The 26,097-nt window shown below is 33.3% G+C and overlaps 1 protein-coding gene across 1 annotated transcript in view; it reads left to right on the top strand.

The window, feature by feature from the left end:
• Positions 1-26,097, top strand: part of LOC145296117 (HEAT repeat-containing protein 1-like) — a 139,487-nt gene that overhangs the window by 20,253 nt on the left and 93,137 nt on the right. The window contains exons 7-15 of the mRNA XM_080142263.1: positions 6,886-6,977; positions 8,446-8,706; positions 11,398-11,502; positions 12,945-13,167; positions 15,278-15,370; positions 15,868-15,950; positions 17,406-17,581; positions 20,883-20,971; positions 25,061-25,228. Coding sequence (XP_079998389.1) covers positions 6,886-6,977; positions 8,446-8,706; positions 11,398-11,502; positions 12,945-13,167; positions 15,278-15,370; positions 15,868-15,950; positions 17,406-17,581; positions 20,883-20,971; positions 25,061-25,228 — 1,290 coding nt within the window. The remainder of the gene's footprint in view (positions 1-6,885; positions 6,978-8,445; positions 8,707-11,397; positions 11,503-12,944; positions 13,168-15,277; positions 15,371-15,867; positions 15,951-17,405; positions 17,582-20,882; positions 20,972-25,060; positions 25,229-26,097) is intronic.

The following is a 26,097-nucleotide window of genomic DNA, read 5'->3' as shown; positions in this document are numbered from 1 at the left end:
TTTATTTTATTTTGTTTTTGAATTTATTTATTTTATTTTGTTTTTGAATTTATTTATTTTATTTTGTTTTTGAATTTATTTATTTTATTTTGTTTTTGAATTTATTTATTTTATTTTGTTTTTGAATCCTTTGAGATGAGACTTCATAATTTATGCTGGTGCTACCAGGTCAGGCTGTCTATTGGCTTCCTGAGACGAAATGCACCTACATTGATTTGTTTTTGTTTTCTATTCTCTTTTGTAAAACCTAATTATGTTATACGAAAAACAAAAACAAAAACAACAACCCTTCTTCCCTCCTCCCCTCCTTTCTTTTTCCTTCCCTACTTCCCGGTTGACTCTGTCGGTGGGGCATTAGAATATGCCGACTGCCCCCCTGCAGAGGGTATAAGTCCCTCAATGGGGCCACCTGTTGACCGTGGGTGGCATCCCGTAAGGCTTACGAACGGAATCCTGGTGGTTGAGTAGATCATGTCCAGGATATTTTAAGGACATGAGATGCAACACACCTCTTTGGCCCTTACTTAAGCTAAGACGGGCGGTTGGATAGGCCCGATCCAATCAATCGGTTGGTCACGCCTAGCCCTAAATCAGACAGACATAACAAGAAAATATGCTTGCACTTCCCACACTATACAATAAACTGATTTAGTAAGCGGTGGTTGGAGGGCCAATCAACTTGCTGAATAATGGACTAAACACGACTGAAAAACTGAAATTCTTACTGAAAACGAGGCCTTCAGAAAGAAATTGAAGAACCACAGGTGCTTGAATCCACCAGCAAGAAGAGTATACTTTTCCTGTATCCCTGTTGGGTTGGGGCGAATGGGTATCCCCCCCAACACTTCCCATATAGGACTCCGAGGTGGGTGGGGAGCATGAAAAATGAAACAAACCAAATATATTAATGGAATCCAGAAAGCCTCAAAAAAGAAACCACACCGAAGTATCTGATGCCAGTAGTTCTGACACTGAAACAGAGCTTCATCAAAAAAAACAGAATGTTCCCCGCTTCATAGTTATAGAAGCAACTGAAGGAGAACCAATAACCAAAATATCCCCATTCAAAATTGAAAAGATTCTATCTAGCATCAAACCTAAAATGGTTAAAAAACAAAATAATGGTACATTACTTCTTGAAGTAGAAAACCAAAAATATGCTGTTGAAATTTCCAAATGGAAACGTTTTAACAATCAAAATGTTAAAATTTACCCTCACAAATCTCTGAACATTAGCAAAGGCGTAATCAGGAGTACTGAATTATCACTGTGCCCCTTGGAAGAAATTCAGACTAACCTACAAAAACAAAACGTCACTGACGTTAAAAGAGTCCAAATTAATAAACTTGGCGAAATAATAAAAACAAATACTTACATTTTAACATTCAATACTCACCAAATTCCAAACAAAATTAAAATAGGGTATGAAATGGTAAACGTTGAACACTACATACCAAACCCACTCAGGTGTTACAATTGCCAGAGATACGGACACCATCGAGACCGGTGTACCCGCCCTCCAATATGTATAAGGTGCGGAGATAATGAACCTCATACAGACTGTAAAAAAGAGCGAAAATGCATCAATTGTCAAAAAGGCCATAGCGCCAATTCAAAAGAATGCGACAAATGGAAGAGTGAAAAAGAAATCAACAAAATAAAATATACAAAAAATATTACCTTCCAAGAAGCTCGTAAACTATCAGAAAATGCAAAATATTCTGAAATAACAAAAAAAAAACATACAGCAAACTACCGAACCAAATAAACAAACAAAAATAAATTCACTCAACATTAAATCCGAGGACATTATTAAATTACTTAATGAAATGAAGGAACTTATGGAAGAATTTAAAAAAATTATAAAACAATTCAACAATGAAAAAAAAGTTCCTATAACTGAACAAACCACTCAAGCTAAAACTAAATCAAATAAACCCATAAAACCCCAAAATACAACACCCATAGAAACATCTCCACTTACAGAGGGGAAAAAACAGACACCAAAATATGCCCATGAAGAGAAAAGAAATAAACCTCCACTCAAAAAAGAAACTAAAACAAAACTAGACAGATCACGCTCAAGTTCCAGACCAAGAATCCCTACACAAAACAGATTTGAAGAAATGGACATAGAAGACCGAAGATCTGATACCAATGACTAACAAAAAACAAAAAATAATCCAGTGGAACTGTCGCGGTTTAAAAACAAACATGAATGAACTGCTTCTGCTACTAGCGCAGGAGCGCCCTGCAGTGGTGTGTCTTCAAGAAACTTTTCTGAAACCAGGAGACAAAATTAATATTAAGCAATATGAAATTTTTAATTTCACTCATAACTTTGGGGCAGGGCCTCCGGGGGAGTAACAATTCTAATCAGAAACGATATACCCCATAGCAAAATAAACATAACAACCAATATCCAAGCAATTGCTATTAATGCCACACTACATAAACCAATGACAGTATGTTCACTATATATACCTCCAAACGATGACATAGATAAAAACGAGATTAAAAAATTGATTGATCAATTACCCAAACCTTTCGCCCTATTAGGAGATTTCAATAGTCATAACATACTATGGGGATGTAAAGACACCAATAAAAAGGGCAAAACGTTGGAAGAATTTATCAATGAAAACGATATATGCTTCCTCAACGATGGAACACCTACACACATCAACCCAACTGGTGGAAACCATTCAGCCATTGACCTTAGCTTGTGTGATCCATCACTATATATGGACTTAACCTGGAAAGTATATGATGACACTTGCTGCAGTGACCATTTTCCATTAGTGATAGAAACTCCAGAATTCAACAGCGAAAAACTTCCCAGATGGAAGCTAAATAAGGCCAACTGGCAATTATACAAAGAAAAATGTCGACATAAGTTGAATGATTCAGAGACAAACAACACTGTAGAATTTTTTACAGAAACACTAGTAGAAATTGCAAACGAATGCATCCCTAAAACTTCAGCATCTAATCGGTACAACAGACCCTGGTTTGACAATAAATGTCGGGAATCCATCAAATTGCGAAAAATTGCACTGAAGAAATTTCAGAAACAACCCACAACTTCAAATTTGATAGAATACAAATTAAATAGAGCTAAAGCTCGTAGGGTAATAAAAGCAGCTAAAAAAGAGAGTTGGGAAAAGTATGTCAATAAACTAAATTCCTCTACAGAACCGAGAGTAGTATGGGAGATGATTAGAAAAATTTCAGGTAAACATCAATCAACACCAATTAAACACCTGCTTAAAAACAACATCAGAGTAACCGATGAAAAGAATATAGCAGACCTACTAGCCGAAACTTTTTCTCAAAACTCATCTAACCAAAACCATAACTTTAAATTTATAACAATTAAACAAAATATCGAATAATACAAACTAAACTTTAAATCAAAAAACCTAGAAGATTATAATAAACTACTTACATTAACTGAATTAGAAGATTCTATTAAAAGATCCCACAACACAGCCGTAGGACCTGATGAAATCCATTACGAATTCCTGCGCAACTCCCTTTGGAATCATTGAAGTTGCTACTAAAAATTTACAACAAATTATAGACAGAAGGTGAATTTCCTGACTCGTGGAGGCAAACCACAATAATAGCAATACCAAAACCAGGAAAAGACCATTCGAATCCACAAAACTACAGACCAATCTCACTGACTAGCTGCTTGTGCAAAATAATGGAGAGAATGATAAATGATAGATTGGTTTGGTACCTAGAAACCAGCAACCTTATCTCCAACCTACAATGTGGATTCCGTAATAAGAGAAGCACAACAGATCACTTGGTTAGATTGGAAACAGCCATAAGGGAAGCCTTTATTAGAAATGAGCACCTATCAGCAGTATTTTTTGATCTGGAGAAGGCCTACGACACTACGTGGAAATATGGAATTATGAGAGACTTGCACGAATTTGAACTAAAAGGCAGACTCCCACAATTTATAAAAGGATTTTTATCTGACCGAAAGTTTAGAGTCCGCATTGGAACTACTTACTCAGACACCACAAATCAAGAGGAAGGAGTACCTCAAGGTAGCATTTTATCTGTGACACTGTTCAATATTAAAATGAACAGCATAGTGAAATGTTTGGACCCTGGTGTTGAGGGATCTTTATATGTAGATGACCTACTGGTGTTCTGCAGATCAAAGTATATATGCACCATCGAACGCAAACTCCAACACTGCTTAAATAAATTAGACAAATGGGCAATGGAAAATGGATATAAATTTTCCCAATCAAAAACCAAATGCGTTCATTTCTGCCACATGAGAAAACTTCATAATGATCCTACATTGAAGCGTGGAAGAACAATAATCCCCACCGTAGAAGAACACAAATTCCTGGGCCTTATATTTGACAAAAAACTGTCATTCATCCCCCACCTGAAGAATCTAAGAAATAGTTGCAACAAAAGACTGCAACTACTACGGGTAATAGCCCATACAGAATGGGGAGCCGATCAAGAAACACTAATGAAATTATATAGGACTTTGATAAGATCAAAACTCGACTATGGTAGTTTTATATACCAATCAGCCAGAAAGTCCTACCTAAAGATTTTAGATCCAATCTGCCATGGAGGACTGAGGTTAGCTCTCGGTGCTTTTAGAACATCCCCAGTTGAAAGCCTCCATGCAGAGGCCAACGAAATCCCTATAAATATAAGGAGTCAAAAACTGTGCACAATATTACACTAAATTAAAAGCACAACGAAATAATCCAGCATATGAAGCTACATTCAATCCGAGATATAAAGAGGCATTTGAAGCAAAAAGAAAGGCCATAAAGCCCTTTAGTCTTAGAATGAAAGCAATACTGCAGGAATCAGAAATGACTGTAGAAAATATCCAAGAACATATACTACCTAAAACCCCACCTTGGATACTTAAAAAACCAAAAGTAATCTTAAACTTGAATGAACTCCCAAAAGCGAAATCCCACCCTAATATCTACCACGAAAAAGCCTATGATATTCTCCTAAAATATTCAGACCATCTATCTATTTTCACCGATGGCTCTAAAGACCATAATAGAGTGGCATGTGCTGCCGTGTCGAATGAAAAAACTCTTAAAAAAGCTCTTCCAACAGAAAGCTCTATTTTTACTGCCGAAATATGTGCCATCGACCTCGCACTCAGCATTATAGAAAAAGATGAACATAGGAAATTCCTAATTTTTTCAGATTCACTTTCCGTTTTGACATCTCTGAATAACAAAAAACTTGAAAACCCACTAATCATCAAACTAACAAATAGAATTGATTCATTATCCGAACACAAAGAAATATTTATATGTTGGATCCCAAGTCACATTGGGATAAGAGGAAACGAAAGAGCCGACTTAGCGGCCAAATCAGCTCTAAACTTAAAACCAGATACAATAAACATACCATATACTGACTTCAAACCCAAAATTAATCAATTAATTCATGCAAAATGGCAACGACAATGGAATAACAACACAAATAACAAATTATACCAAATCAAACCCATACTGGAAAAATGGAGACAAACTCCCCCCAAATCCAGAAAAGAACAAGTCGTTATAACTAGAATACATATTGGCCATACAAAACTCACACACTCCTTCATTCTAAAACAAGAACAACAACCACAATGCCCATTCTGCCAGAAAACTTGCACCATTAAACATCTTTTTGTGGAATGTACAGCTCTAGATAAAGATAGAAAACAATACCTCAAACACAACAGCATGAAGAAACTTTTCGAAAACAACTGTCTAGAGGAAATATTATCCTTTTTAAGAGTAACAAGGATCTTTACAAAAATATAAATCATTCTCTGAATCAACCCAACTAAACCTTATGAATGAATATATGAGGATATATAAAACTTAAAAAAAAAAAAAAAAGATTGTTAGATATTAAAACAAACAAAACTATTGAACTATACAGAATTGATTGATACTTGACGTCATAAAGTTCTTTGAATACATAATTTATTTTTTTTAATCCTGAGTTTGGCATTGAATAACCTGAAAAGGGTTGATATGCCGTTAAGCCAAAACAAAACCAAACCAAACCATCATAATTTATGTAATTTTTTTGCAGTCTGTTATTCTCATCTTCATAGTTGTTGGTGATCCATGCTTTTGGCCAACTCATCCTCTGACCTTCTTGAAGTGGTTAATCGCGACGGGATAGGAATGCTAAGTTTTGTCACTTATTCCCAGTAATTACTGCCTTCCATAATTGTTGTCAGGCCATGGTTTGGGCAACCAATCCTCTGGCCTGCTTGAGTAGGATTGATACCGCTATCTTCAGACAATGCTCAACTGGAGCAGTAGAGACCCAACACCTCTATCTACTGTGCCACGGGCACCGATAACAACTATGGAAGGCAGTAATTACTGGGGATGAGCTACAAGATTAGCATTCATATCCTGTTGCAGTTAATTACCCGGAGAAAGCCAGAGGGTTAGTTGGCTGAAATGTGGTGAAACAACAACAACTATGAAGATGAGGATAAAAGTTTGCAAAAAGAATAAATGCACGAATGTTAAAATTGTTGTCAGTAAAAATGTAAAACACCTCCATTTTTTTTTGTTTTGTTGTTTAAAATATCTTTTTTTATATTGTTTAAAAAATCTTTTTTTTTTATATTGTTTAAAAAATCTTTTTTTTTTTATATTGTTTAAAAAATCTTTTTTTTTTATATTGTTTAAAAAATCTTTTTTATATTGTTTAAAAAATCTTTTTTTATATTGTTTAAAAAATCTTTTTTTATATTGTTTAAAAAATCTTTTTTTTTATATTGTTTAAAAAATCTTTTTTTTTATATTGTTTAAAAAATCTTTTTTTTTTTTATCGTTTAAAAAATCTTTTTTTCAGTTCACCATCAGCTTCCCGGACACATTCGAGGAAAGTCTGTGTTGTATTGTCCTCATGTTTCACACGCAGAATATAAAGAAATTAAAAAGAAAGTGAGTTTTTCAATGTGAATACAATTTTTAAATTAAATTATCAGTTCCTTTTTTATTATTTATTTATTTTGAATTTGATATTTTTTATTATATTTATTGCATAACTTTTTATCAAGTGTGTGCGAAGTGCTTCTTAAACAATGGAGTTCTTATTATTTTGACCCATGTGTACGACAAATGCTAACCCGACTGTCAGACATTTGAACCTCAATTTTCAATCTTTGAGGATGAGGTTTTGCCACCACCATGACACAGAAAAAAATACTGTCTGGATTTTCCAGATAAAGGATCTATTACGATTTGAAAATTTTCATGAATAAATGTTTATTAAAAAGATGCATTTGTTTGACATTTTCAACCATTAAATTATATATATATGACTGGATAGCGATAAGCTATGTAGTCAATTCTCATAACTAGATGAGAGTGACTGAGCAATAAACTGGACATCTAGGATTTCTGGTCAAAAGTAGATATATTGGGTAGACAAGTAGATCGAGTAGGTAAGATTAGAGTCGACCAGGAGATTGTGTTGAAGAGACGAGTATATGACTGAATGAACAACAATGATGGTGTTAGCTGATATGGACTTGGAACTAATAATGGGATCCCAACAAAATGTGCACACACACACACACACACACATACATCTATTACCAACAAGTCAAACACAAACTGCATATATTTGTGTTTGTACTTTTATTTTGTACTAGCAGGGGTACCTGGCCTAGCCCAGGTGTAGAGAAGTGGTGTAGTAAGGAGTCAATACAACCAGAAAAAGAATAGATTCTGAGTGGAGAAAGGTATGAAAAAAAAAAGTTTAAGTGAACGGTAAAATAATTCAGTTTTTGTTTTAAAAGGAAAAAAAAAATCCCATTATGTAAGCCTCAGAATAAGAAAAAAAAAAAGGAGCAGGCAGACAGTCAGGCTTGAACCTGTAACGCGAAGGAGGAAAGGAAGGTGGGAAAAATGTAAACCGCTTAACCTCCACGGCCACCATGACATACGACTTCGCTGCCGTTCAAATTAAGGCTCGTCATTGCAAGCGTGTATGATGACTTTGGAAAAATGTTGATGAAAAAGTGACCCCCTCCTTGTACAAAACTGCCCAGTTGAGGGTGAAAGAATGAATGTTTTTGGCCAATTTTTCGATATTTGTTGTCCAAGATATTGAGCTTCAAAACAATATCGATCTGGTTAAGATCCGTCGCGTGTGTTGAAAATTTTTACGAGACATGCAAACTAGTACACACACTCTTACTAATCACCAATACCTAAGACAACATGGCCAGAACAAGAAGAAAGAAATGAATAGGATAATTGATCGACAGTCATTGGTGTGGAGTGTCATGGCTATACATGTATATAAAAGCGGATCTTAGTTCTATGGATCGGTGGCTGGATGTGGGATTGGGTGCAAAAGACAAAGTAAATGTTTTGCTAAGATTTAAATTTATTTTCTTTGCAGGTTCTGTCACCGATTGGTTTCTTATCCACAACTCGTTGTTGTTCTTGAAAAGCTTGGCAAGCAATTCAACTTGGATGCTTTCTGTGTGGCCCTCTTCCATCGTCTTGTCCCTGACGCTTTGAACAGCTGTTCGCAGATGGCCACAAGTGGAGTGAGTTCTGACGGAGAGCTTAAAATCGCCTCCTCCCAATTCAAGAAGATCCTTTATGATATTCTGCTCTATATTCCGATAGAGACGTCCACATCCGTTCATGTGGCCACGTAAGTTCTTTTTTCACATTTTCATCGATTTATATCTCATCTCTCCCAAAATAAAAAATTATGCTTATATACAAAATAAAAAATTGTTTATATACAAAATAAAAAATTGTTTATATACAAAATAAAAAATTATGTTTATATACAAAATAAAAAATTATGTTTATAGACAAAATAAAACATTATGTTTATATACAAATAAAAAATTATGTTTATATGCAAATAAAAAATTGTTTATATACAAAATAAAAAATTATGTTTTTATACAAAATAAAAAATTGTTTATATACAAATAAAAATTGTTTATATACGAAATAAAAAAAATTGTTCTTACCAAGAATTTCCCTACCATATTTAAAAAAAACAAAAATAAAGAAATATCTGTACGTTGTATCTGCCCATGACTAAACGAGAATATATTCCATGTAAATTGATCAACTACTTTATTATTATAAAGAAAATAATTTTTAAGCGATTAATCATACTTAGTAAGCATTACAACAAAGATCTTGGAAGTTTGACTTATTGTTAAGTTAGCTACTATTTTTTTTTTTTTTCTTTTTTTGAGATTATTTTGAAGATGGCAATGCAAAACGGTCGTTCTTTTTGTACTCATAAAATTTGATTTTCTTGTTTTAAACTAAAACTATTTTATTTATTGATATGATTTTTGGAATATGATATTTTCGTTTTGTCACGAGTATGTACATCCTACAGACTTTTCATTATTTTTTTTTTTAATATAGGAGGAATTTTGGACACAAACCAAAAAACATTTTCCATGTCGTATCAGTTTATGCAAAGTGTTCTAAATCCCAGATAATGTGTTTAAACGCTTCTTTAATCGGTAGCAATAACTCGGCTGTATTAAAAATATTTTGTTAATGTTGCATGCGAGACAAAAACAATCGCTTTTTTCCCTACATAGAGCAATTGTGTTTGAACGCAGAGTTACTCTGGATAAAGTAAGGTTTTTTTTTTTTTTTTACAAACATTTTCATCTAACCCAAAAGTTTTTCACATTTTATTCGGTTTCTAGTAATAATGATGACCGTCATGGAGTAAGCTGACCTATTTCAGGAATATATGAACTTGCCCAGCAGAGACAATAAATACAGTTACATTTAGATATGGCAGTTATAGCCCCAGAATCATGAAGTGTACTTCTGTAAGATATTTTTGTTAATGATACTAATGTGTTTGCTTTTATTAAGTTCACAACACTGGCGATGAGGATGTATTCCAGTATTGTGGCCTTGCAGGCCGGTAAAAATCAAGACAAATACAGTCGTAGAATTAACATAATAATGTTACAAAAGGGCATATTATTCTGGGACCATAACTGTCATGAATTGCAGGAAGATTTGACATAAGGTTAAACAGTGGGGAAAGCTAAGCCAACACTCCTAAAAGAGGAACACTCTGTCTTTTAAAAATTGCCTGGGTAGCGCTGTTGGCATTCCCAAGTCAGGAAAACTATGGCAAGTGCTCAACTGAGCGTCAATCTGTGCCCCCCCCCACTCGCCAAACTTTCACGAGAAACACTTGTCTAGCTGAAAACACTATCAATAATTCCCCCCACTCTTTATCTGTGCCTAAACCTAAACGTAGATTCCATGAACAAAGTTTTTTTTTTTTTTAGAACTGCACGCCTGTCGAACTTTCTTCCATTTTTCTGCTTTCCAGCTGACTACAATATGGTTGTCTTCAAGTCCAACATAAACAAGTTCTTGATGAGCCATTCCACTTTAGTTAACAAATTTACCGAATTTCCATTACTAACGATTACTATATTGTCCTAGTGACTACTTTGCACTCTTTAACCCTTATCCTCAAGTGGTCTCTGGGCCTGGGCCTTGATAAGTGGCGATGCCTATGTAAAAAAAAAGAAAAAAAAAGCAAGGCTTGTGATGATGAACCTCCTTGGACTACCCAGAACGAATGCCTAATCTCTCCAGAAAAAAATGTCACTGAAATGATCCTATTTCTGCCGGACTGATTATTGAGATTGGAATCTTGACAGACATGTGTCCGCGATCTGAACTCTACGCCAAATGGATGGCATGAAATGCCAGTGTTGTGAACTTAATAATCAAAACAAACACAATCATATAATTTACAAAAACGTATCAACAAGAGTATGCTAAAGAAGTATACGTCATGATTCTGGAGCCATAACTGCCACGAATTGCTGTCATGACGTTTAGATGTGTATTTATTGTCTCTTGGTAAGTCGATTATTCTTGAAATGTGTAGATCAGTTTGCTCCATAAACATTTTCATCATACGTTTTGGGGTTTATATATATATATATATATATATATATATATATATATATATATAATGAACAACAAAATCATCTTTATTGGTTCCCTGACAAAGGAGAGATTGGATGTAGTAATTCACTTCTGTTCGTTTGTTCACACTTTTTTCAATAACCACAACTTGGATTTTAAAAAATTTTTGCACAAACATTAGTCATGGTGAAAGTAAATTTTTGCCAAAACAAATTTTCCGTGATAACTCTGATTATCCTCCTAAGGGGTAAAGTTGACCCAAGATCGTTTATTTGTTCACACTTTTCTCAATTACTACCCTTGAATTTTTTGAAATTTTGCACAAGCATTAGTCATGATGAAAGTAAATTTTTGCCAGAATGGATTTTTTATTTAAAATTTTTTTACCATTTTGCAGATGTGTCCTCGAAACGTACATAAAACATTGTGCTGAAAAGAAGGAGTCAACTTTTTTGAACTTCCACAACAATATTTGTGAAATAATCAGACTATTGGAGTCCAAGTATGTATTTTTTTATTTATTTTTTTTATATTATTTAAAACATTAGAGAATCGATCAGGGGAGGATGGAGAAATCTGAACACACTAGGCCATCATCATCAAAAGTTTTTCTATTAGTTTAATTTGTGAGTCAAGTAAGAGCAGTGATCTCCCAGCTCCGCTTGATGAGGCTTTTAAATTGGAAAACGCGTGTTACACTATTAAGTATTTCCAACGCTGCATGCTTGAATGAAAGAATCCGTAGTAATTTGGATAAGTGATGAGATTGACATGTCGAAACAATATGCGATTAAAACAAAATTGTGTGAGATTTATACACAACTGGCCAATTAGTAGATGGTCAACAACAAAAAAAGAAAAATGGTTTTCATCAAATGGAAATGGAATCATGTCGTCTTTTCTAGGGGCACAATTTTATTGTTTCATCCTGTATTTAAGTTCATTTTGGTCCAAAAGTCCACCTGATTACAACTTGGATGCCTTCAAGTCCAACGTAAACAAATTCTTAATGAACCGCCCCCTTAAGTAAACACTTCATCAAATCTCCACACTAACGTACTGTACTTGCAATAACCCTTATCCCTGAGTGGCTTCCAGGCCTTGATAAGTGGTGACCACCGTGTATAAAAAAATAAAAAAAAATAAATAAATATTTAATCCCTGTTTGAGATTCAAACTCAGAACCCCCAAGTAGGATGGGCTAGCTGATAGAACCATTTTGAAAAGCAAATGTGAGCCGTCCCCATAAATAATCGAAATTCTACCCACTCTACACCATTAACGATTACTACACTACCACCTTACATTTATTAACCCTTATCCTTGAGATGTCTTCAGGCCTTGATAAGTGGTGACTACTTGTAAAAAAAAAAAAAAAAAAAATGATAAAAAAATATTTTTGACTACATTTTTATTTTTTCTTGATAATCTAATATCTAAAAGGCTATATGTCTGTTTGTCTGTCTGTCTCCATATTTTCAAACTCTATCTCCTCCGAAACTAAAAGTCGCAGAATGGCACTAGGGGCCTCAAATGATTTGATTTTTTTACGGACTGTTCTTTTATAGGTCTTTAATCGGTTAAAATAGTTTTTAAGGGGGTCAAAAATTAAAAAATAGTTAAACATTTTGTACATTCATCTTTATTTTTAATTAGTTCAATATGCGTGTCACGTTGGTACAGAGCTTTGGTCATCAGCTTTGACCAGTTACAGTTTCGGTTTCGATTCTAGCTGATAGCACCTAAATAATTTTTATTTTACTTTTGAAGTCACGACTCTATAATAATATATACGAAATCTGGACAAATTAAAAAAAAAAAAAAACAATTATTGTATAGTAATTTCAATGAAGAAAAAATGAAAATACAATAAAAATATAAAATCAGTGAAATTTATTTTCCAAAAAGTCTGAACTTGTTGTTTTTGTTTGAATTTCCTTTCAGACATGCTGTTGCTCTTGATGAAGCTGTACAGATGTGTTTGAAGAATGAAACGTGTGAAAAGACGAAGGAAAGCGTATTCTCTCTCTTGAATTCTTCCCTTGAATCTGCTCGACTGAAAGTCCTGCCCAACCTCGGAGTCAGTCTTATGTTTGGTCTGTATCACCCGGAGGCTGAAGTGCGCATACAGGCCATCAATTTCCTCATCAAAGAAAAATTGAACGTGGTAAGTAGAAATGTTTTTTAGTTGATAAAAAGTCATGGGATTCTTTTTTTTTTTTTTTCTTGAATTTTTTTTTGGAATTCCATGTTTGGATTATTCGGATTACTGCTTCCATCTTGGATGTTATTTTAACAACATTTAATGCGACGCAACTTCCAACTTTCCCCAGGTACCTCTTATCAAACTCTGGAATCTTTTTTGTTTCTTTTACTCATCTTCATCCCAAACAAGGCATATCGCCACTTGGATATATGGGGCTACTAATTGGGACCATGCCTAAAAAAGATTAACAAGATGTTGGTTTACATTACATTTAAACTAATGCATATCAGTACAGTTAGGAAAGCAGGTAGCAGCGAAGAAATTCCAAAGTGTAGCTGCTTGAGGGAAGAAACTTTTAGATTAGAAAGTTTTCTGGCATTTAGGGACCTCAACAGTGAAGGGGTGTGATTTTGTTGCTAAGCAGGTTTGTCAAGGAGGCACAAGTGCAACAAGTTCATCAGAACACATTCCATTAAAATACTTGTAAAACAGGCACAGGGATGCAACATTGCAGTGATGGGACAGGGGTTGGAGTCTAGTTGACAAAGCGTACAGAACTTCGAGTGTAACCCTTTATTTAATCCATGAGTATGAGTTGCTTTTGCTTCAATTCTATTCTTATCATCACATGAAAGAAGCACCAGACGATTTTAATTAAAGTCAACACCTTATACAGCCTAACATCATAAGTGCATTTAATAAGTTTTATTATCGCACATACAGAAAGACCCAGCATATAAAATCAACTGGCATACAATATTAATAAAAACTTGAATAAGTTTAAAAAAATAGAAAAATATTTTAGAAACATTTTTGTTTTATAACATGAAAATAATATAACTAAAATAAATAAGAGTCTGCTCTATTTGTCAATCTTTATTCGTTGATTAAACAATGATCAAGATCTGAAAATAACAGAAACAGAAACTGCGATAAGTACACATGTGACTAATAAACAAATACGTATACATGTACCGTAATTGTCTGATAATCCTATATCTCCCCCAAGTCTTTTAGTAAGGAAGCCATATGTATGTTGGAGTGAGATGCTGATCCTAATTTTCTGTAGGCTTTACAACGGTCGACTACGACTGTTCCCAGGCAGAATGCACTTTATTATGGGAAAAGTTAGGGTTTTGGCATTATGGTTTGGTACTGTTACCAGGAAACCCTCCTTCTTGGCGGAGTCATATCCTCCGAAGACCCAGATCAGTTTGAGAATCCTTCCAACATTGTGTTTATTCTTGTTGAATAGAGATTTGTTGATTTCAACAATGTATCTTGGGCCTCTGATCTGGCAAATGTCTTTCAGAAGGTTCTTCCAGTCACTGACAGTGTGTTCTGACTCTGATAGTAGCAACTGTAAAATATTATCTGAACTTGCTAGAATTCATGTTGATGTCTACAAATTTTTTTTAATGATTTAATTTTTTTATGCGATTAAAACTAATATTTTGTTTCAGTTTATTAACTTTTGTCTGCTGAGATTTTCATTGGCTAAACACAATTTGAAATGTATGGTCAATCGATTTTCATTGGCTGAGTGTTTTCGCCATATTTTAATGGTTTACGTAAGCTATTGGAACATGCAAAGGCAACGTTTACTAAATACAAAAGTACCTTTTAGTTAATGTTTTTGAATTGTGAACATTCTTTATATTGTTTGATCAGACTCTTGTTTCTATCTTGACTGTTATTTGTGCAACGTTTCAGTCGGATTAGCCTTCGACCATCTTCGTGCATGTTGGTCACAATTTTGGAAAAGAAAAGAGAAAAGTTGCTTGCTCCATAGATGGTTTTGTATCCTTGAAAGTGTTTTATTGTTGTTTTTTTTTGGCTGTGGTTTTGTATATGTAAGAAAAAAAATTGGTTGACAAAGGGGAGGCAACTTTCATAAAGTTCAACAGGAGATTATCTCCTGTTTATGATTGATATTGTAAGGAGGGTCTGTAAAATTTTTGTATTTCCTACAATTAGAGAACAATTGAGAAGTATACTCGAATCGAAACAAGTAATACAAACAATCAGTCCTCATCTCAAAAATTCTTTGTTGCGAATTTTCTATTTTTAGGCGGAAGACAGTACGTTTTATGAGGAAGCTTTACTGATGAGATTAAAAGACGATTCGCCGGATGTCGTGCTTACTGTGCTCAAAGCTGGAACGGTAAGGAAGAATTAATTTTTTTTCTTTAATTCTTGAATGCAAAAATTTTGTCTATGGAAGATTTTATGACAATTCTTTTTAGATTTTTAAATATTACTCGTCTGCAACATCGCCATTCAAGAATATACAAACTTTGTCAGTATTTGTTTTGTTATTTCCGACTTTTAATTGTACATACGCACAGACAGACAGGTCTGGGAACGTGAGCCTTTACCGATAACGTCAAATAGAAAGCTGACAGTGTTCTATGACAAAGACATACAGGCGGGCAGATACATAAAAGACCAATCTAGCTAGACATTGTTGTATGGAAGAGATCTGAAAGGACTGCATTCATTAGTGATGCAACCATTCCAAATAAATATTGCGCTAATAGAGCTGAACAGGAAATGATAACAAAATATCAGGATCTCAAGAACGATTTAAAAATGACATTCATTAACGTGTAATCAAATGGAATTCAAGAAAGTTGTTTTGTTTGTTGTTTTTTTTTCTAGATGCTGTGGAATTTGATGGATCAGCGGGAATTATTTTCAGCTCTTGTAAAAATTCTTGTCGCATCTGACACAGAAAAGGATTGGTGAGTAATTCTTTTTATTTCTTGTACAATTATTAACAAAGCATTAAAATGCATTCTGGTGGATTTGATTTTCTAATATCCACAAGAACTCTTATTACAACTACAAAGAACTTTCCAAGAATTTCCTATCTGTGGAACGCTGGAACACATTACCACGGGTTTGCTTCCATAAGGGCTACAATATGACCATCTTAAAATCCAATGTCAACAAACGTTTGTCACAAACTGTGCTCATAAGTAATCAAATTATCTTCGTTCCATTCATTATTTTCAACCCTCTCATAATATTCTTCATCATTCAGTTAGCAATTTATCTCCTCCTCGCCCTATCTTATCCTCAGGGGGCTTTTAGCCTTGATAAATGATGACTCGTTAGCAAATTTAAAAATGGGAGGGGGGGGGAATCAATTTGGTTTCAATAACCCCAGAAAATATGCACTGGTTGACTTTCGACGCACATGACACGTGTAAACAAACGGATAATAAACTGGTTTTTCATCACAAAGTCGATTTTTAATATAGGGAAAGATTTATTTTTTTGGGGGGCGGGGGTCTAAAAGGAGTATGGTTGTTACATGTAAACACTCGTTGGTAAAAAGACGAGTTCTTGCTGTGGATGTCTTACAAGAGGTGTAATGTTACATGTCAACACTCGGGACTCACACGTTGTAGGCAAACAGTCGCAAAGCAAGAAAAAACTCAACTCCTTTTTGTTTTTTTCAGTTGAAACAAGACATTTATTTACAGGTACTTCAAAAATATGCCTTGTCTCTTGTTTAAAAGTCTTCTCATGCTCTAATGTATTTAATGAGACTCTGCCTTGTTGAACACGTGTTACTTTGTCTTTCTCCGGCCATGTTTTAGGACGTCTTTCTCCGGCCATGTTTTAGGACATGTCTTTCTCCGGCCATGTTTTAGGACATGTCTTTCTCCGGCCATGTTTTAGGACATGTCTTTCTCCGGCCATGTTTTAGGACATGTCTTTCTCCGGCCATGTTTTAGGACATGTCTTTCTCCGGCCATGTTTTAGGACATGTCTTTCTCCGGCCATGTTTTAGGACATGTCTTTCTCCGGCCATGTTTTAGGACATGTCTTTCCCTGTCACTCTCAGCCCACCTGTGTAACACGTCTTTTTCTGTCTTCTCCAACCTCAACGTTCCACGTTTTTCTTTTTTATAATCTTTTTCTTCCCTTCTTCCTCGGTGTGACGTCACTTCGCGCACAGCTTAGTCATTTGCTACGTTGGCTGCAACAACCATACGTGCGTCCGTTTTCTATTACACTACCTGATACTCTCAAATCGTCGTTCATTTCTTTTCTTCCGTGATCTGACGACGAGAACTTGTGTTTCAGCATGATTTTCATTTTAATCCCCATTTCGTATCGAAAGAACATTTTCTTTTTTTTTTTTTAAGATCTTTATTTTTTTTGTTTTTGTTTTTTTTGTTTTTCAGGCAATCTCATGACTCGCTTGCGGTGAATGTGTTGATCACGTGTCCTGACAAATCGATGCATCGGGAGATTTTGGTTTCTTTGTTGCCGTATATGCTTGTTGTGTACGACAAAGACGTTTCCATATTCAGTAACATCATAAAAAGTCAATTTGCCTCCGTCAACAAATTCCCTACACGTAAGAAATTTAAACAATTTTTTTCTTCTCCTCTCAAACCAAATCTTGTGAAATGAATATTTTATGTACAAAAACTAATTTTTGTACTATTTGGATTATTTGGACAATTATTCTTACCTTGAATGTTATCTGCACAACATTTCAGTCGATGTAATCCTTGATTTTCGTCAGGTGTAAAAGTCGCCATTTTTTTTTTTTTTGGCACTACAAACATCCCGATATTATACAACTGATGATAGAACAGATAGAGATATAAAAATAATAATTAAATAAATAAATAAAAAATATGTCCAAATAAAAAATGGGCGACTTTCTAAGAAAAAACACCGGATCTCCGAGACGTTAACCTTAATATTGTTTAAAAAATCAACAACAAAAACCATGTAAACAGATAAATGATAAAAAACTAAACTGTAAATCGTCTATGGCATCATAGCGTAATGGGTTAGGGTGCTAGACTGATATACATAAGGTCCGGGGTTCGAATCCTAACAACAGTCAAGCTACGCTGAAGAGGAGTAGGGCTCCGAAACACGCATGTCCGTAGATTACTGTTTTAAAAAAATAATAAATATATATATATATATATAATATAATATATATTTTAGTTAAAAGTAAGTTTACACAAATTATAAAGATAATTATCAGGAAACCGTAGGGGGTATTATTTCTGACTTATTATGACTACTATTTTTAATTTAATTCATTAATCAATTGTAAGTTCTTAGAAAGATAAAATTTACGAAAATAAGAAATGCTGGTTTCAGTATGTTTAATTGTGTGTCTCATGTTATCCATTTTTTTTCTTTTTTAAACAAGATATAATTTTTTGATTTTTTGTTATGTGATTAATATGAGTGATATGCGATGATTCTCCAGATGAGAACAGTAGTTTGATTAATCCAAATAATACAAACATTCAACATTCATACGTCATCTCAAAAATTCCAAACTGTGTTTAGTTTTTGTAAAAAAAAAAAAAGAAAAAAGTTGTATTTTCTAGAATCTGGGACACTTGCAGTTAAATGTCAAATGACTGATAATGGTGCAATGTATTTATTTTAGTGATGGGATGATTCTAATATTTTTCCTGATTCTGATATAATTACCGATTCCATACTAAATTCCCAATTCCAATACAATTACCGATTCTAATTATAAAACAATTTAATAAATAGAAATATCATAAAAACTGAATTTAACTTATAAAAATACTATGAAAAAAAAATAGCTTTTTAAATTTAATAATCGACTGATAAATTATTTCACAGTAAAAATAAATTAAAACAAAAATCATTATTTTCTTATTTCAAATAATTTAATCAAGTAAAAATGCTATTTTTTACTTGATTAAAAAATTTTACTCGAGTAAAAATGCTATTTTTTACTTGATTAAAAATTTTTAATCGAGTAAAAATGCTATTTTTTACTTGATTAAAAATTTTTAATCGAGTAAAAATGCTATTTTTTACTTGATTAAAAATTTTTAAAGTATTTCATTCATTGTATTTTCAAGTTAAATTCAGTTTTGATATTTTTGTTTCTTAAATTGTTAGGCAATTTGCTAGAATAACTTTTTAAATTTTGAGGAAATATCAGATATTTTGTAATTCATCTGAAAAAACTAGGAAAACAAATGACTATGATTGAAACATTTTATGGCTGTAAAAACGTGCCAAAAATAGGCACTGGATGATGGATGACCCTTTTAATGTGTGACTTTATGGGCAAATGTCACATAACCCACTACATAATTCAGGTCATTACCTTTCCAACAAGCCTTCATTTGTCAAATTCTGATCAATAGTCGCTGAGATTTAGAACTTATAAAATTGCCAAAAACGGTAGTATATCTATATATGAATATATCTACTGGTTGCCAAATTGAATATTGAAATGCTCATAGCTTTGGTTCTATGAGACGAAACTTCATGAAAATTTGCAGGCTTTTTGAAAATTATAATACTATTCTATGGTTAAAATTTATGACAATTAGTAAAAAAAGAACCCATATTTTCAAACCAATAAAATTTGCCTATATTTGTATATATAGTGTCCTGGCAGGCCAGCTTCAGTTTTGCTGCTTCAATTGTTTTCCTTGTAAGGCCACTAATAATGTGCACTTTGGAGAGTAGAAAGTTAATCTTAGGTTCACTTTAATCAGCCTTGTAACTCTTGCTTGCCTTATTTTGTCCTTTAGTTCTCACATTCTATGAGCGATGTTTCTGACAAAAGGGGAAGAATTGTTGTTTTCAGGATCGGAATCTATCCATTTATCATTGACTAGTTTTTTACCTTGAAGTGTTTTTTTTTATATAGCTCTTTATATTAAGTGGCTTCATGCGTTGTCTGGAGTGATTGCCATGAAATAATAGGAGGGGTTGTGACCTTCATGTTCTTTGGATTCTTTAAACTACTGTTCTCATCTTGTCTTACTCGGGAATCTTGAACGGAACCTTTTATTTAATCCACAAAGATAGCATGCTGCTCTCCTTATGTCAGCCATGACTGAGTAGAAGTTCTTAGTAATTTGCAATTATAGTTTGAGTGTGTCCTGCATTTAGGATTGAATTTTTAACTTCCAGAAAGTGTAACTGAATTTGATGCTTGGCATAATAGATAAAGGTGCTTGTTAAAATAATTGACAGATCGATTTTTTTTTTTTTTTTTTTTCAATATGTGGTTTTAAGCAAAAACAATACTACATACTTGATCGTCATAAAGAAAATAGTAGTATATCCAAAAATTATGAAAAATCATCAAGTAGAAAGTTATTTATAGTTAAAAGTAATTTTCACGGAAAATTGGGTAAAATTGCATTTTTCTTAGACCTTATAAAAGAAGACTGAAAGAGGGGGAAATAACTCTGAACGAATATTTTAGATTACTTGTTCATGGCGTGTAATATTTGTTGTCTATAGTAAAAGACTTTCTTTTTTCTTTTTTTACTAAAAACACAATATCAGTTTTTCTACTTGATAAATTTTTGTAATTTTTGGATATGTTACTATTTTCCGCATGACAATTAAGTACATAATATTGTTTTTGCTTAAAACGATATATTTTAAAAAATCGATCTGTCGACTCTTATCTTAACAAGCACTCTGAATTTTAGCAAGTACTTTATCCACTATGCCATGGGTCTTTCTGGAGAATCCAAATAATATGAATCCTCAATCTCCAAAATTCAGAAAGAGTGTGACCTTAGTGACCTTTTGTCGGAAAATTTAATGGTTTTGAACATTGAAATATTTTCAATTTTTTTATTGGTTGAATTTTGTTTTGTTTTTTCTTTTCAAAGTTGTCAAAAAAGAAACACCTGATAATTTCATTCACAAAATGATTATTAACAAAATCAAAGCCTCTCCTCCTGATGAAATCCTTCCTTTGGTAAGTTTTTTTTATTTATTTATTTTTTTTTATTGATGCTTGTCCAGAGCCAATCCCCCCCCCCTTCATATCACAAAACAAAAATAAGATCTGTCTGATGTACGTACCCTGTTCCGTTGTCGGAAGAAAATGTCATACTCCAAAAATCATTTAAATTGATCACATACTTTTATTTTTATAAAGAAAATTATTTTTTTAGCAAATTTGTGTTTTTTTTTTTTTTTTCCCCATGCCCCTCTTCCCCATGTTAAAAATGGCTTTCTAAAAATTTTGGAGTTATCTCCCTTATCTCTTCAAAGTGTTTTCAAGATGGTGTCATGGGGTCGTTGTTTGTAGTTCAGTCATAAATTTGATTAAAACTTTATTTTTAAATAAGAAAATGAAATTTTATAGCTAAACTATGAGCGACAATCTCATGGCACCATCTTGAAAAACATTTTGAAGAAACAGGGGAGATAATTCAAACTAGTGAGATTTTAAAATGTAATACAGAAGAGTTTTGAAACGGCACCAAACAGATATGTTGTATTCGTGTGAGGTAGGGGTATATATATTCTGTACATATATATACGTGAATATGTGTCTGTTCTTACGTGTATTTACGTGTGATTGCCTAGTTTTCAAAATGTCACAAAACAACTTATCTGGTGTCTGTTCATATATAACGACAAAGGAAGACATACGTTCAATAAAAGGGACGAGTACCATTCTATGGGATTACAACAATTAGAGATCACACTTTGCCCGTCTTTGATCTTGTTGGATGTAAAGCTTCAACAAAAATTCTACCAAGAGCAACAAACCACAGGTTTATTTCGGCAACCTTTATTCCAGAATGTTGTTTCCATCTTGGAAAGGTTGAATGCTGAGACAGTCCTGTCTACATCTTAATTATCGATCTTGCCCCTGCTGGGTGCCATCCCATCTGTCAACCATCTCTCCTGCCCGCCTATTACAGACTACTAAATAACTTTCTAACGTGGCTTTAAACTCGTCACGTCATCTACATATCTATCTACGTAACCAAAGATCCTTGCCTGGTCTTTTGTCACATATCTTTATTTATTAAAAGCAAACATTCCAATCCTATTTTATTAAACATCCTTCTAAACATTTTGTTTTACATATTTCTGGCTTAATTATTTCTACATTAAAGTCCAGCCCTATTTCAAAACATTCTTCCATTATCAAAACACTTTGTTATTTCCATAACATTTTCACCAATTCAAATGTCGGTCACTCCCCTCTCTATCCGGGACATCCAACATTGTTCGTCCATAATATAATAAAAAAGGCTATTTTTAATATAGGGAGAGGGTATTGGAAAGACTGAAATTAATTTTAAAATGATTTACTTTATAAAAATAAAACTACTTGATCAATTTATGTGATTTTTGGAGTATGATATTTTTGTTTTGTCACGTACATACATCATAAAGATTTTTCTTTATTGGGGAGAGAATTCTGGACAATTGATGCTCAAGCGAAATATGTCATTTCAAAATAAAATAACAGGAAAACATATGGATAAACTTATCGGTTAAAAATATTACTAATTAATTGCTAATTATTAAAATACACTACAAATTATGAAAAATTATCAAGTAAAATTTTAATTTAAAAAAAGTATATTTTATTTTTATTTTGGTACTTGTACAGTTTAATCAAGACATTAAAAAATTAAAATATTGAAAAAAAATTTTAAATTGTACGCCAAAGGAATAGTTGTCCAAAACGTGGTGAAACAACAACTATAAAGATGAGGATAACAGTCCACAAAAAAATGAATACACAAATTATGAAGCCTCATCTCAAAGGATTTAAAAAATAAAAAATAAAGGTACTTATACAGTTTAATCAAGACATTAAAAAATGGAAATATTGAATAAAGGTTGTATTGTACGTATCCGTTATATAGAATGAAGTTCTCAAAAAAAAAAAAAAAAAATTCACTTAATTTCATCAATTAGTTTTTTTTTTTTTTTTTACAACGGAAAAACAATTTATGATACCAAGCAAAAAGTTTGATGTTTAGGAAGAAAAGTTAGTATTAAAGATGGGGAGGGAGTGTCGGCACTTTAAATTGAGTTATCTCCCCATGGCATGTCCAAAAAATTCCAAAATGTCTGCCTTCAATGTGCTGTCATAAAAACATGTTTTTCCACTGTAAAAATAAAACTACTCTGTATCAAATTAAATGATTTTTTTTTTTTTTTTTTTTTAGATCTTCAGTCCAAAATGGATACGTACAATATATTCTTTATTTGATATTTTCATTTTTTAATGTCTTGATTAAACTGTACAAGTACCCTTTTTTTTTTTTTTTAATCCTTTTAGATGAGGCTTCATAATTTGTGTATTCATTTTTTGTTTTTTTGGACTTTTGGACTTTTATTCTCATCTTTATAATTGTTGTTGTTTCACCATGTTTCGGCCAACTCATCCTCTGGCCTTCTTCAGGTGATTAACTGCGACATGATAGAAATGCTGAGTCTTGTATCCACAGTAATTACTGCCTTCCATAGTTGTTGTTTCACCACGTTTTGACCAACTCATCCTTTAATCCTGCCCAAATCACGCCAGAGTATTAGTTGGCCAAAACGTGGTGACACAACAACTATGGAAGGCAGTAATTACTGGGGATACAGTTACAAGACGCAGCATTCCTATCCTGTCGCAGTTAATCACCTGAAGAAGGCCAGAGGATGAGTTGGCCGAAACGTGGTGAAACAACAACTATGAAGATGAGGATAACAGTCTGCAAAAAAATCAATATACAAGCCAGCATGTTGTCTTTATTTTAAACTAGCGGGGGGTACCCGGCGATGCCCTGTGTTTTGAGGTGTGTGGTTTTGGGTAAATCAAAACTCCGGGGCAGGGAGGGGGGGGGGTTAAAATAAAAAAAATGTAAATAAATCTAGACGCGACGCGCTTTCCCAAATCCTAGATATTATTATCTAGGGCGTATATAAATACTTGTAAGCGATCGTTACCCCTCCTGGACCGTGTGCGAGAAAAGCCTTTGCGAGACATACAAGAAATGGTCACACACATTTTGCCTTTTATATATATAGACTAGCGGGGAGTACCCGGCCTTGCCCAGGTGTTTGGAGGTGTGTGTGGTTTTGGGTAAATCAAAACTCCAAGGGGGCGGGGGGTTTAAAATAAAAAAAAACGTTTTGGTAGGTGAGTATGAGGATCGAACCCGAACCCTTGAGACGAAGTTGGAAATTAAAGTGTGAAAAAAAAAAAAGTGTGCGACTTTAACCATTGACCCACCGCGAGATACTAACGGAAACACGTTTGAATTTATTTAATTACTTAGATTTGGCAGGTGCACGTTTTAATGACTTAATGAGGTCAACTTTGACTGCGGGATAGTATTTCATTTACTGCGGAAAGCTTTTTTTTATTTTTGTTTCCCCAAGATGTTGGTGGTGGGTGGGGCCAGCTCCCCTTGTCCAATTTGAATAGCAATTGTTTGATATAAGGAAAATATTTCCATATTGATCAAATCTGATTGCTTTCGGACATTTTCGCTGATAGACAAAAAATACCGCCAGAATTAGTGTCGCTTTTATTATAGGAAAAAGATTAATCCACATGCGGTGAGCGACAAATATTGAACAATTATCTTCCCAAAGTCGAGCAAATTGAATAGTCAGGCGAGCTCCGTTGTTAACTCGGAGATATTATAATTTCTATGTGATATAAAAAGTTTTAAGAAGTTGTGAGCCGACCGACCGCTTCTCTAAAATAAGCCTTTCTTGGACATACACAAAAAGCGAACATACATACACACATTTTCACTTTTATATATATAGAAGACGGTCGATAATCTTTGATGACATTATAATAAATGCCATTCATTTGTTTTGACAACATAACCTTTCTACTTTTGCAAATCTGTTAAAAGAATTATGTAAACGGAAAGAGAGAGAGAGAGATGGAAGGGAGAGTGATAGATATTGTTAAGAATGATTAAGAGACAAGTGAGAGTGATGGATAGTAGCGAAAGCATGTACTAAATATAGATAAATTATAGCTTCAAACCCGACATAAAAAAACTTGTTTCTTTCTTTTTTCCAGATGACTTCAATATTCAACAGCCTCCCTGATCATTCCCCTCGTCAGCCAGTCTACCTATGTTTTTTACTTGATGTTTTCTTAGATATTTATGAACAGCAGGACAAACAGAGTAAAACATCCTACCAACTGTGCCTTTTGCTTCTAGAGCACATCAAAAAAATCCTGAACGTAAGTTTCTGTTGTCTAACCTTTTTTTTATGGTAATTTATCTTCTATTATATAAACGATAGTTGTCTATCTGTGTGTCCTGCTAAAAGTCAGAAACTATACAAGACATCTGTCACAATACTGTTATATTTTTTTATTTTCAGCACTCTTTGGACATAATATGGGCATTTTTTTTTTTTTTTTTTTTAATTTTTATTCAATTTTTTCCATGTAAAAAAAAAAACAAAAGAAATTGTATTGAGTACGTAATACTTGTGACAAAACAAAAATATCATATTCCAACAATCACGTACAGTGATCAACTAGTTTTATTTTTAAACAAGAGAATCATTTTTATGTGATTAAAAAGAATCCATAGGCATTACAGCAAATCTTCCAAGTTTGAATTATTGTTGAGTTATCACCCCCCCCCTTTTTTTTCTTTTGTTAAATTGTTTTCAAAGTCGCAGACAAGACAACTGCTCTCATAAAATTTCATTTTCTTATTTAAAAATAAAACTACTTTATCAATTCATGTGATTTTTGGAATATGATGTGGTCGTTTTGTCACGGGTAGTACATCACACAGATGTTACTTTATTTTTGTTTTTAAAATATTGTTTAAATAATTTTACTTCTCTCATTTTATTAAATAAAAAGACATTTTTTACTCCGTAATAAGCTTTGAAAGATTGTCAGTGAAAAAAATACAATCGCCTAAAGATAAGCATTTTATTATTTCAAGTCGCCATTTTGAAAAATCACTTACAAATGTAACTGTTCCAACATAAAGCCCTGTCAAATTATTAAATTATGTTTTTTAATGTTACAAATTATTAAATTAGGTAAGTATGTCGTGGTTTGCTTGAGCATTGTTTAACGGATAAAAG

The sequence above is a fragment of the Euprymna scolopes genome, chromosome 16 (assembly GCF_053919585.1).
Source record: "Euprymna scolopes isolate OS-2025 chromosome 16, ASM5391958v1, whole genome shotgun sequence".
Taxonomy (NCBI): domain Eukaryota; kingdom Metazoa; phylum Mollusca; class Cephalopoda; order Sepiida; family Sepiolidae; genus Euprymna; species Euprymna scolopes.
The sequence above is the reverse complement of the archived record's forward strand: the minus strand, read 5'-3'. Positions and strand labels throughout refer to the sequence as shown.